At 51.1% G+C, this 14,437-nt stretch overlaps 1 protein-coding gene across 6 annotated transcripts in view; it reads left to right on the top strand.

Annotated features, from left to right (window-relative positions):
• Positions 1-585: 585 nt before the first annotated feature.
• CSPG5 (chondroitin sulfate proteoglycan 5) overlaps positions 586-14,437 on the top strand; it is an 82,204-nt gene continuing 68,352 nt past the window's right edge. For all 6 annotated transcript variants that reach the window (XM_040431454.1, XM_040431452.1, XM_040431453.1 and 3 more), the window contains exons 1-2: positions 586-811; positions 6,276-7,845. In XM_040431454.1, the coding sequence (XP_040287388.1) occupies positions 736-811; positions 6,276-7,845 (1,646 nt within the window). In that variant the 5' untranslated portion in view covers positions 586-735. The remainder of the gene's footprint in view (positions 812-6,275; positions 7,846-14,437) is intronic.

The following is a 14,437-nucleotide window of genomic DNA, read 5'->3' as shown; positions in this document are numbered from 1 at the left end:
TAATACTGCTTCCTGTGTACAAGAATATAACTACTATAATACTGCTCTTATGTACAAGAATATAGCTACTATAATACTGCTCCTATGTACAAGAATATAACTACTATAATACTGCTCCTATGTACAAGAATATAACTACTATAATACTGCTCCTATGTACAACAATATTACTGCTATAATACATCAGTTGACATTTTTCTGTACATTATCCTCAGAGATTGGTAATCCCTCCAGTATTTAGTCCTTAAGCAGTTGTGCTGTGCCTTCTGCTGATGCGCTCAGCTCCCCCTGGATCCGCAGGCGGTACGTTGATAGTGCTGTAATCTGGCTGTGCTCCTGGGCGGCTGCAGTGTCACCTCCATCCAGGTGTGGCCTCAGGTCCTCTCAGGTGTCCGGCTATGGCCTCCGCGTCGCCCCCTCCCTCAGTTTAGTGCAGGCTGCAGCTCTAATGGGCAGTTAATTAAAGAGCTATTTATTATAGCAGTGCATGAGTGAGTGGTCCACAGCCCCCTGCAGCCGGCAGCCCCCTCCCCTCTATTCATCCCCTCCCCCTCGTCAGCAGCAGCAGCATTACAGAGGGCTCAGAGCTGCAGAGCAGGACTGGGCTCCTCAGCATGTCCCCCCAGCCTGTCCCTGCCCAGAGTGGAGCGGCTGTGCAGAAGATCTGGAGCTGAAGCCCCCGACCACCTTCGGCGGACACCCCGGAGCTCCCAGATTCTACAGCAATAGCTCACAATGGATTCTTGGCTGCAGTGCTGGAGCCTGGCTACTCTGCTCTGCTCCCTGCTCATCCAGTGCAGCACCGCAGCAGGTAGGTGGCACTGAGCCTCACGCTGGGGGCACCTGCAGGGATTCACCTGCATGATGAGTGGCATGGCGGTGGGCACTGCATGCACTGATGGAGTCCTGTGGGATCAGGTGCTTGCTGCAGCCTGGGCGGTGAGAAGGGGGGACCCAGTTTTTGGTTTGGTGACCATGGCTCTGTCCATGCTGCTGGGCACAGAAGCCAGCGCTGTACTGGGTGCAGGCATAGTGATGGTGGGGGGCCGAGTAGTTAGCACATCACTGTGATCACTCCCTATCTTTCCACGAGCCCCTAGCAACACGGATCTAGACTCCACATTACTGCTGCATGCGATGGCTCACGTGGAAGAGAAGGGGTTAACGAGCTCCAGACAGCGGGAAGATGGCAGAAAATGGCAGCATTCCAGCTCCAGGCGGCGGGGGGCACCTGACGGACCCACAATTCTCCTGAGGTTTCTCCATCTGGATCAATGCGACAGGGAATTGGGTCGTTAGCCCCATCGCCATATATCATCCTTACACATAGAGGGGGGAGGGGGTACCAGTCCTGGGTGGCAGTGCAGACCCCAGTAACTAGGCAGACAGGGCACATCACATGGTCCCTGATGTATAGGTGGCGACACGTGCCCTGAATGGCTTATACGCCCAGCCTGATGTGAGGACCACGCGCTGCAGGACGCCGCCTACAATATACCCTGCGCTGTGCGGCCAGAGGGTGACCATGACGATAGCAGACGGGCGGTCACTGACGAGTCCAGATCAGCATCCACTCCAGGACGCAAGACTTTTTATTTGGGGTTCCTGGGTGGCAAGGGGTGCAGCCTTCCACCACCCAAGATTGATGATCTGCAGGGTCTGTCTTGAAGTCTCATGTAAATTTAAAGGGCAAGTCCATGTATCGCAGACTCCATCAGTGATGGATCATGTCCCCAAATGCCCTGAGATTCTGCAAACACCCCCTGGGCAGGTCATGGAGGAGGGAGGGTGTAAACTGCCCAGGGCTTTACAAAATGACTCTCATTCAGGTTGTCACCCCCCCCCCCCCCCCCCCCCAGCGGTGGGACCCTTATGGAATGAACATACAGCGGCGTTGACCTTCCATTCTGATGGGTCCTTTGTCCAGAGACCTCAAGAACAGCATCGGGTAGAGAAATCTTCCCCTTTAATTATAGAAACCTTGTATCACTTGATAAAGCCCCATTCACTCGTCAGTGTTTGGTCAGTGATTTCCATCAGTGATTGTGGGGCCTCCACACACATAAGGTATAAGGGAAAGATCTGCACCTGTTCTGGGTTTAGAGCTGCACCTGGTTTTTGGCTCAAAATCACTGATGGAAATCACTGACCGAACACTGATGTGTGAATGAGGCCTAATATTCCAGAGGCGGGGCTGTGACAACCTCTCATCTGGCGTCACTTTAAAAATGTTATCCCATAACATGGGGAGATGTACATGTGAGGTCTGAGCGTCTCAGGGACGTCACATCTTCTGATAGTTTGGCCCTCGCTGGAAACTTTGTCAATTTGATGACCCTGAGATGTTACTTTTCAGCATTTTCTAAAATCCTTGGAGAAGAGGAAGACGTAGCGGGACGGCAGCGCGTATAATCACGGGGCCGCAGAGAGACTGATACGTGGGGCGGGACGGCAGCGCGTATAATCACGGGGCCGCAGAGAGACTGATACGTGGGGCGGGACGGCAGCGCGTATAATCACGGGGCCGCAGAGAGACTGATACGTGGGGCGGGACGGCAGCGCGTATAATCACGGGGCCGCAGAGAGACTGATACGTGGGGCAGGACGGCAGCGCGTATAATCACGGGGCCGCAGAGAGACTGATACGTGGGGCGGGACGGCAGCGCGTATAATCACGGGGCCGCAGAGAGACTGATACGTGGGGCGGGACGGCAGCGCGTATAATCACGGGGCCGCAGAGAGACTGATACGTGGGGCGGGACGGCAGCGCGTATAATGACGGGGCCGCAGAGAGACTGATACGTGGGGCGGGACGGCAGCGCGTATAATCACGGGGCCGCAGAGAGACTGATACGTGGGGCAGGACGGCAGCGCGTATAATCACGGGGCCGCAGAGAGACTGATACGTGGGGCGGGACGGCAGCGCGTATAATCACGGGGCTGCAGAGAGACTGATACGTGGGGCGGGACGGCAGCGCGTATAATGACGGGGCCGCAGAGAGACTGATACGTGGGGCGGGACGGCAGCGCGTATAATCACGGGGCCGCAGAGAGACTGATACGTGGGGCAGGACGGCAGCGCGTATAATAACGGGGCCGCAGAGGGACTGATACGTGGGGCGGGACGGCAGCGCGTATAATCACGGGGCTGCAGAGACACTGATACGTGGGGCGGGACGGCAGCGCGTATAATAACGGGGCCGCAGAGGGACTGATACGTGGGGCAGGACGGCAGCGCGTATAATCACGGGGCCGCAGAGAGACTGATACGTGGGGCGGGACGGCAGCGCGTATAATCACGGGGCCGCAGAGACACTGATACGTGGGGCGGGACGGCAGCGCGAATAATCACGGGGCCGTAGAGAGACTGATACGTGGGGCGGGACGGCAGCGCGTATAATCACGGGGCCGCAGAGAGACTGATACGTGGGGCGGGACGGCAGCGCGAATAATCACGGGGCCGCAGAGGGACTGATACGTGGGGCGGGACGGCAGCGCGAATAATCACGGGGCCGTAGAGAGACTGATACGTGGGGCGGGACGGCAGCGCGTATAATCATGGGGCCACAGAGAGACTGATACGTGTGGCGGGACGGCAGTGCGTATAATCGCGGGGCCGCAGAGGGACTGATACGTGGGGCGGGACGGCAGCGCGAATAATCACGGGGCCGCAGAGGGACTGATACGTGGGGCGGGACGGCAGCGCGAATAATCACGGGGCCGTAGAGAGACTGATACTTGGGGCGGGACGGCAGCGCGTATAATCATGGGGCCACAGAGAGACTGATACGTGTGGCGGGACGGCAGTGCGTATAATCGCGGGGCCGCAGAGGGACTGATACGTGGGGCGGGACGGCAGCGCGTATAATCACGGGGCCGCAGAGGGACTGATACGTGGTGCGGGACGGCAGCACGTATAATCACGGGGCTGCAGAGAGACTGATACGTGGGGCGGGACGGCAGCGCTTACTAACGGGGGCCACAGGGTGACTGATTCGTGGGGCGGGACGGCAGCGCTTACTAACGAGGGCCACAGGGTGACTGATACGTGGGGGCGATGAACAGGTGGTTGTTTTTCCTTGACACCAGTTTAGATAAATCTCCGCCACTGACTTTATTTTCCTTATAGGTATAGCACCAACATAGGCGGCAGCGCTGTACATGGAGAACGCATGCAGACACACACACATCAGGATACATGATACACGCCAGTACACAGAGAGATGCATGTACAGCACATACAGACAGACAGACACTTTATGTGGATACACATACTTACATGTACATACAGTACAGACCAAAAGTTTGGACACACCTTCTCATTCAAAGAGTTTTCTTTATTTTCATGACTATGAAGGCATCAAAACTATGAATTAACACATGTGGAATTATATACATAACAAACAAGTGTGAAACAACTGAAAATATGTCATATTCTAGGTTCTTCAAAGTAGCCACCTTTTGCTTTGATTACTGCTTTGCACACTCTTGGCATTCTCTTGATGAGCTTCAAGAGGTAGTCCCCTGAAATGGTCTTCCAACAGTCTTGAAGGAGTTCCCAGAGATGCTTAGCACTTATTGGCCCTTTTGCCTTCACTCTGCGGTCCAGCTCACCCCAAACCATCTCGATTGGGTTCAGGTCCGGTGACTGTGGAGGCCAGGTCATCTGGCGCAGCACCCCATCACTCTCCTTCATGGTCAAATAGCCCTTACTTTCAAAGTTTTCCCAATTTTTTCGGCTGACTGACTAACCTTCATTTCTTATAATGATGGCCACTCGTTTTTCTTTACTTAGCTGCTTTTTCTTGCCATAATACAAATTCTAACAGTCTATTCAGTAGGACTATCAGCTGTGTATCCACCTGACTTCTCCTCAACGCCACTGATGGTCCCGACCCCATTTATAAGGCAAGAAATCCCACTTATTAAACCTGACAGGGCACACCTGTGAAGTGAAGACCATTTCAGGGGACTACCTCTTGAAGCTCATCAAGAGAATGCCAAGAGTGTGCAAAGCAGTAATCAAAGCAAAAGGTGGCTACTTTGAAGAACCTAGAATATGACATATTTTCCGTTGTTTCACACTTGTTTGTTATGTATATAATTCCACATGTGTTAATTCATAGTTTTGATGCCTTCAGTGTGAATCTACAATTTTCATAGTCCTGAAAATAAAGAAAACTCTTTGAATGAGAAGGTGTGCCCAAACTTTTGGTCTGTACTGTACATACAGGTATGCATGAAGAAAACATACACAGATACACACATTCCATGCGTGTAAGGCTATTTTCACATTAGCGGTAGCCTGTTCCGGCCCGGGCACAGCCTGCCGGATCCGTGCTACTGCAAGTTCACCGTGCCACCGGAAGTCCGCTCCTGCCCGCAGCCTGACAAAAACCGCAGCATGTTGTAATTTTATTCCGGCCGCCTCTCGGCATGTTTGCCGTGCTGTGGCCATTATAGTGAATGGGGCCGGAGCGGACTTCCGGTGGCACTGTGGACTTGCGGTAACACGGATCTGGCGGGGGGAACAGCCTGCCGGAAAAGGCTGCCGCTAATGTAAAAGTATCCTAAAAGGAACACATCCACAGATACAGACATGAAGCTACATGGATACATCTGTACATACAGATGTAAACAGCAGTACGTGCAGTATATACACTGACACACATATCCAGACACAAATGCACATGTATATATACACGCACATACATACATACATACATACAAGTAAAAGTACATACATATACATGCAGACCATAGGAAGTCTCTACAGCAGTGATGTTCAACTCTCACAGACACTGCATGCATATGAAATTGTGCACAGTGGCCCCCAGGATGTGTTGGGCCCTAAAGCTCAGCCATATTACCGTCTCATTCCCATCAATCATTAACTGTTTAGTTCCCATTTCTCATTCCTTTGTACCAGAGCACTGGACTGTAAGGAGACAGAACCACCACCGCCTACAACACAGATGAACAGAGAGGTTACTGTCCCTTTAAGAAGAGCCATATACATTGTCTCATTAGCATACAGAGGATTCACATGACCTAAATTCTATAGATTATGGCTCAAGACTGAAACCACCCTGTGGGTGAAGTAACGTCTCCTCCTGGGTGATGGGGTGTCATGGAACGAGGGCACAGTAGATGTTCCCATTCCTTCCTTAGTCACATGACTATATAACCACCCCATTCATTGTTCACTTTCATCATCCTCCTTCAATAACATTTAGCTTTTTTTTTCCATGTTTTTGCTTTCCATCTAATTTCAGATGAAAAAAATGGAAGTCTGAGCCTCAACGTAGAGGAGAAAAACTCCAACCCCAAGGAATTGGCTGCTGGGGTTCTTCATACTCTTCTTCAGAAGGGGGTGTTGGATGTGGAGAAGTCAGCGGCTCGGATACTGGGATCCGGTGGAGAAGACTCATTCAAAGACATTAAATCCTGGGGAGTCAAGTCCAAAAAATCTCAAAAGAAGCTCCCAGCATCATCTGCAGCCTCTACGGGAGGTCAAGTGTCTTCAGAGGTTCTTGATGGCCAAGCCAAGGAGATCTCCTCTACAAAAGGTACATTGAGCCTTCCTTCTGCTGCAGTAAAGTTACAGAACGAGTCGTTGACTTGTGTCGGATGTGGAGGAGATACGTACAATGAGAAACCTCCCTCTAGGTCATTGCTGTCTGAACATGATGTTGACAATGTGGAGTCAGTGACTGGCCTGGTATGGCCTCTTGACCAAGGTACCATTGACTTTGACTTTAGAAAAAGTTTGGTCAAAGGAGATAGACCCTCTGTGACTGAAAGCCAAGAAGATTCTGGAAGTGGTGACCCTCACATGAAAACTCTTTCAGGTCAAGTCACACGGTCTGGGTCTGAAATAGGTTTAAGTGACTTAATGGACACAGAGACTTCAACTCTCTCCCAGATATCCACCACTGACAGCATCACTCCCATCAACATGTCTACGGAAAAAGCCATCAGCCCAGACTCTGCAGAGATCGACCATCTCCTACAAGTGTCCAGAGAAACAGTCCTTCAGCCTCCATCTTCTTCAGTTTCTGACCAGAGAGAGGTCACTTTTGAGACAGGGAAATCCCAGGAGCCTACTATGGAGAAGTCATTAGAGCAGTTGGCAGGCCAGGGAGTCGAGGGTGGCACCAATAAGACTCTGCTCACCGAAAAACCCCAAGAAGATTTTTCTTCTACTAGCATCCCCCTTAATGGTCCTCTGAAGCCCTCTGAACCCCCATCTGACCCTCTAGACCTAGACTATCATGAACGCTCTAATTTGGAGGACCACTGGAGGTTTCCTCATTTTCCGGGATCGCCCTTTGCTGGTGTGGACTCAACCAAATCCATTCATGACAAACTTGGCCCTTGGCACAAGACGGTCCATTATGATGACTTCCCACCTTTTGACGACACATATTTTTACCCCACTCCTTCCTTCTATGCAGATGGTTATGAAGAAGTAGGCATCGAGGATGACGATGAAGATGACGATCTTGAGGAAGTTGATGATGAAGATGACATCACTGCCAGGGGAGTTGGAGACATTCCTAAAGTACCTACCTCAACTCCGAACATACAGACTCCAGGGTTCGATACAAAACCAACCGGTAGACAAAATGTCTTCTTCCATGGAGAGCTCCCACCCAAGTCTTACCCTGATGGTAACCGGGATCAAACCCACAGCTTGTCAGGGACACACGACAACAGCACTGAGTGCCGGAGCGGCTATGTGAGGCGCAACAACACGTGCAAGTCAATATGTGACATCTACCCCACCTACTGCTACAACGGCGGTCAATGCTACATTGTGGAGAACATAGGAGCGTTCTGCAGGTAAGACCTTGGCCATTCCCAAGTCTTACCAGTGGTCAGTGACCTCATGGGTAGTCATTCTTCTTCCCATTTGCTGTGCAGTTGAGAATTGATTGCTACCTGTTATCAGCCATTTCAGGTCTGGATTGTAGGGTTAATGGCCACTTACTTGGCTCTTCAATGTGACTTACCTGTCTTCACCCCTGCAGCATTGGTCTGCAACCTGTGATCCCCCAGTTGTGCTCAAATTGTGACAGCATGCCCTAACAGCTACATGCTGGGTGTTGTAGTTCCACCACAGGTTGCAGACCATTGCCATGAAAGAACATCAGATTCTCTTTTCCAGTTTGTCAGGTCCAGTCCTCAGCAGATGAAGCGGCCATTACCCAGGGCGTGTCACCTATGGGTGGGTTATGAAGGCCGAAAACATGAGGGATGAGGTTTTAGGGGGATATTGGGCCCCAGAATGTGTTGCTGAGTACATTAAGCACCTTTGTAGTCCTATATTCGGGAATCTCAGATCCTTTGTCTCCATCTGTAATTGGCTGGGGAGGAGGTTAGAGAAATCCTACACCCATCAGAAACATACATCTCAGGCTCCGTGACAGTTACTGACCCCAAAAAATCTCCCTGACCCCACCCCAGCTACCCCTAATAATAATCAGACAAGAGCTCCTGCCCTGTGTCAGTGTATAATAAATTATAGCGACCGGCAACCCCGAGCAGTGGTACTGTGCAATGTCCGTATATACAGAATAAGAGCAGATACAGAGGATTACATCCAGTATACAGGACAGAAGAAGTGGTACTGTGCAGTGTATATATATATATACAGAATAAGAGCAGATACTGAGGAACTCTTTTTTAATTTTATACAAAAATACAAAAACGTTGCCATAAAATTTTCAAAACAAGGTATAAAGTATATACACTTACCCTACTGGCCCAGCTACATGCATACTATCTCATTCATACCTACTAAAAAAAAAAAAAATGGAGAAAATGAAACTTAGCCTAACGTAAACATCCGATCCGGCTGAGCCCCGACTATATACAAATTTATACAAATTAATCAGAACAGAAACTAAATTACAACTTCTTACAATAAAAAATAATAAACATAAAATAATCATAACAGAAATATCAAATAACTCTAATAATTTTTTTAATTTTTTTATTATTAATTATTATTATTATTTTTTTTTTGAATTTTTTTTTTTTTTACACACATATATGAGAAAAACAAACCTATACTAACCCTACCAATCTATCTATCCCATCACCTTCACCCAGGGCCAACCTCCGCCTCTTGTCCCTCCATGAGGCCAGCCCTTCCACCACCACCCACACCCAGCCCCTCGCCTCATGTCCTCCTATGTCCGCATAGTCCAGGGCTGGATGCAGGTCTCCCCACACAAAAATATGAACCCCCCCACCCCATCCCACCCAACCTAACTACACCCCACTTACCCTATCATACAATATATACATCTTATAACAACCATATCAATCTATACAAACCAATATTAAAATCCACCCGAAGGCCCAAGTTCAGTCATTTGCAAACCTTTCTTCAAAAACTCATCTTAAATACAAAACAAAAACCTAATGTGAAAGCCTCAGCCCAACACCAGGAAAAGTGCTACTGAGGCTAAGGCACATCAAAGGTGAAGCCTCTCCAGAGGTAAGAGACCCCATCCGTACCCACCTTCTCGCACTCAAGAGAGCGAACCTTCGCCAGGTCACCTAGAATGTTCCTACACACCTCTTCCACAGGGAGGACTTTCTGCTGGGTAGAAACTAAACACCGTGCGTTCCATGTGAAGTACCTGATCACTATGCTAACTATAAAAGCTGTGCATGGGTCCCTTCTTCCTAAACCTTTGAATGCTCCATAAGCCCATTCCGCATAGGAGAGGTTGGCTAGCCTAGGCCAGCCAATGGATGCACCCACCCGTTTGTATACCTCTGTATTAAAGGGACACTGAAGCAGGAAGTGCTCCATACTTTCCAGTATGTCGCCACACTCCTCCCGGGGACAACCCCTTTCATCAGAGTTCCTGTACTTCAAGTTGTCCCTTACATACAGCTTCCCGTGAAAGCAGCGCCAAGCCAAGTCCCAAAACTTCAAGGGGATCCTTGCCGAATTTAACAACTGTAACCCCTTGTCTAGATCCCGGCTTGGGCAATCCTTAAGGGCCAGGGGCTTCCAGAAGTGGGTCAACAAGACCCTCTCGTCAAGGGATCTCCTTGACTGGGTCTTGATTTCCCTCACTCCCAAACCCCACTGGCGGATCACCTTCAGAATCGGGGTGACATAAGCCGGAAGATATCCGTGAGGTGTACGCAAATCCTTCACTTGCCCTCCTGTCTCCCACTCCTGGAAGAAAGGCCGAAACCAACCCCTGCAAGAGACTACCCACGGAGGAGCCCTCTCTTTCCAGAGGTTTGCCAGGTTGATCTTAACAAAGGTGTTCACAAGGAACACCACTGGGTTGACCATACCCAACCCCCCTAATCTCCTCGTACGGTATGTCACCTCTCTCTTGACTAGGTTCAGCCTATTCCCCCATAACAGTTGAAAGAACAGACTGTAAACCCGAGTCCAGAGAGGTTCTGGCAAGACACATACACTGGCCAAATAGATAAGCAAAGGGAGAAGGTAAGTCTTGATCAGGTTCACCCTTTCCCTGAGGGTCAAAGACCAACCCTTCCACTGGTCAACCTTCTGAGCGGCGATCGTAAGCCTGCTGTCCCAATTTTGGGTGGGATAATCCCCATGGCTGAATTGAACGCCTAGGACTTTGGCTGACGACTGGGGCTCTGGGAGGGTGTCCGGGAGACCGAAAGATGGATCACCCCCTCCCAGCCAGAGACTCTCACACTTATCCCGGTTAATCATGGACCCGGAGACTTCCGAGTAGCGTTCTACCTCCGACATCACGTATTCCGCCTCCCCTCCCGAGGACACGAAAACAGTGACGTCATCGGCATACGCCACCACCCTCAGAGTGGCTTCTGGCTCCTCCAGACTCATCCTGACTCCCGCTAACGGTCCCCGATCAATCCTCCTAATAAAAGGATCAATCGCAAACACGTATAAGAGCGGGCTCAATGGACAACCCTGGCGGACTCCAGACCCGACCTCAAAAGGGCTGCCAGACCAACCGTTCACCAGCGGGAAACTCTCTGCCCCTGCATACAAGATCTTTAACCAATCGACAAACCCTCCCGGCAGGCCATATTTCAGAAAGACTGCCCAGAGGTACTCGTGGTTAACCCGATCAAAAGCCTTTGCCTGATCTAAAGCCAGCATGTACCCCTTCCAGTTACCCGCCCTACTCTGCTCCACTGCCTCTCGGACACCGAGCACAGCACTAAACGTGCTTCGGCCTGGAACTGAGCAATGTTGGGTCTCCGAAAGGAGCCGGGGCGCAAACTGCACCAACCGTTAAAAACAGTATCTTGGCCAGGATCTTTCTGTCCGTATTGAGAAGCGCTATGGGACGCCAATTCTCAATACGGCTCGGATCTTTACCCTTTGATATAAGGATCAGAGCTGACCTCCTCATTGACTTCGGCAGAGTACCCGAGGAAAGGCACTCATTGAATACCTTAGTCAAGAGGGGAACCAAGGAGTCCTTAAAGGTCTTATAAAACTCGGATGTTAAGCCATCCGGGCCTGGCGACTTCTTTAGGGCAAGCCCTTCGATCGCCAGGCTGACTTCCTCTTCTCTGATTTCTTCTATCAAAACGCCAAGAGAGAGGTCTACTCTTGACTCAGGGATGGTTTCAGCCAGGAAAGCCGAAATCCTGTCCCGATTCAGATCCTTCTTCCTCAAGAGGCACGAGTAGAAGGACTTGACGATTTCCAAGATCCCTGATCTGGACCTATCCAGAGATCCCGTACCATCGACCAGTCCCGTCACCAACTTACTTTTCACTGACATCTTACAGTTTCTGTAAGGGTCGGGCGAGCGGTACTTCCCGAAATCCCTCTCAAAAACCAAAGATGTGTGCCTATCGTACTGGCACCTCTTAAGCAAAGATTTCACCCTGGAGATATCCTCTCGGCTACCTCCAGTCGAGACCAGTTGTTCGAGTTTCCTCCTCAGACCCTGATACAAGCGGTACCTGTCCAAGGACCTGAGGCTCGAGAGCTGGCGGAAGAATTTTGCCACCCGATCTTTGAATATCTCCCACCACTCAGACTTAGTGTCACAAAGATCCAGCAACTCTACCTGACTCTGAAGGAAGTCCTTAAAGGATTGTCTCACCTCTGCTTCCTCCAGGAGGGCCGAATTTAGCTTCCAATAGCCTCTTCCCATTTGGGGGGATTCTGCAACATTCAAAGAGAACATAATTAGACAGTGATCGGAGAATTCCACCTCTACCACCTCTAAAGGTGAAAAAGTAGTCTCCTCCTTTAAATAAAACCTGTCTATTCTAGACCTAATCTGACTACCTCTATAATAAGTGAAACCACCGTGGCCTGGGGTGTGCCTAATGTGGACATCCACCAGGCGAGCCTCGCTAGCTATGCTATTCAGGGATACACTATCATAAGCCAGCCGGTTTCTGGCGCCTCCCCGGTCTTGGGACCTTGTGACTGTATTAAAGTCCCCGCCAAAGACCACCTGCCGACTCGTAAAAAGGAAAGGTTTGATCCCCATAAAGAGACGCTTCCGATCCCACCTGGTTTGGGGACCATAGATGTTTATCAGGCGAAGCTCTTGACCCTTCATGAGGACATCTAAAATCAAACACCTCCCCATTTCTAACTCAATCACTCGTCGGCTTTCTACTGGTGCGGTAAAAAGAACCGCCACTCCGCTATACGGCTCAGCCGCAAGAGACCAATATGATGGACCGCACCTCCACTCCTTTTTTGCTTTATACACAGCCGCCAAATCTGGCAGCCTGGTCTCTTGCAAAAATAAAATGTCAGCTTCAACCCGGCTGAGAAAATCAAAGGCTGCAAACCTAGCCGCATCCGATTTAATACTGGCGACATTAATGGTCGCCAGCGTCAACGGAGTGAGTGCCGCCATACAGAGTGATTAAGTTAGACGGCCTTCTTCCTTCCCTTCCCCTTCTTGTTCTTCTTCTTACCCCTCTTGGGGCTACCCCCTAAGGTGGCACGATCTCTTTTGAGAGAGACAGTGGTGTCCATCTCATTAGTCACCACCGCCTCCCCCTTCGCACCACCCTTGTCATTCCCATTCCCAGTGTCTGGACCCGCCCCACCTCCCGAGGACCTTGCATGCTCACCGGAGGGAGGCGCGGGCCCTTCCAGAGGCTCCTTCTCTTGCCCCTCCAGCCCCCCACCTTGAACCTCCTCCCCGGAAGAAGAGGAGGCGGAGATCTCATCCAAGGTGAGGTACCGGTTGGAAAGATCCAGGGGAAGAGAGTCAGGATTAGAGAGGTCCAGGGGGGAGCTGGCTTTGCCTTCCACAGGCACTCTAGTCGGGCTAGATCTTTTTTTGGTCAGACGTTTCCTTCTTATTCTTTTAGACTCTGTCTCACTCCCCTCTGTTGCACTCTCGTAGCAAGAGGACAGAGTCACCTCGGAACGGTCTAGTCTCCTGAGTTCCTCATTCCCCTCGATATCCCCCAGGGTCTCAGCTCTAGGAGAGGCATTCTCCTGGGAGGGCTCAGGCATCACCCCAGGACGGGGTTCCACCTGCCCCCTCTCCATTTGACGCCTCTCCCTCCGTCTCTGCTGGGACGGGCCGTCTTTTCTCTTCATCGACCCCACTGCCCTGTCGCCTTCGCCAGCACTCGCCTCGGCGGTGGGGGGCCTCCCGGCTCGCCTCCGCGCGTGCACGTGCCACGTTGGCGACAGAGCGAGGGCAACGACTGAACGGGTGCCCTAGCTCACCACACAGGTTGCATCTAATCTGCCCACAAGATGCAGCTAGATGGCCTTCACCCCCGCACAACGCGCACCTCTGCACTTGGCAGCTGGCGCTGAAGTGCGAAGGGCTGCCGCACTTGTAACACAGCTTAGGCTGCCCCCTGTAGAACACCATGATTCTATCCCGACCAAGGAAAGCAGATGATGGTATGTGGGAAACCGACCCCCCTGAATGTTTCAACTTAATCTGAAACGTCCAGGCACCCGACCAGATGCCAAACTCATCCAGGTTCTTGCTAGGAAGACCCTGGACGTCCCCGTACCTGCTCAACCAGGTCAAGATGTCAACACAAGAAAGTGACTCGTTACGGGGGAGAACGGTCACCTTCTTGACCTCATTCTGGCGGGTTATCGCTTGCACAAAAAACCCCTGCCAGTCCGGCTGGTCTTTTGCCAGTTCATACCCAGACCAGAAAAGTTCAAGACCCTCTGGCCGGGCAAAACTGACATCAAACTCCCGGGTGCCATACGGATGTATCAGGGCAAAGATGTCACATGCCCTGATGCCCATCCGAAAGAGAAGCTCTGCCACCCTCTTTCTGGTAGGGCACGCTTCATTGCCTCTCCACTTCAGACAGACAACATTCCGCCTGGTTGACCCGGGGCCGGTTGTGGGTGAGGACCAGGTGGTCTCGCCCCCGCCTTGCTCTCGGAAGGCACGCAGGCCATGCCTGTCTATCCAGAAGGATAGATCCA

Source organism: Bufo bufo, chromosome 5 (genome assembly GCF_905171765.1).
Source record: "Bufo bufo chromosome 5, aBufBuf1.1, whole genome shotgun sequence".
Classification (NCBI taxonomy): Eukaryota; Metazoa; Chordata; class Amphibia; order Anura; family Bufonidae; genus Bufo; species Bufo bufo.
Note: the sequence above shows the minus strand (reverse complement) of the source record. Positions and strands in the feature narration are given on the sequence as shown.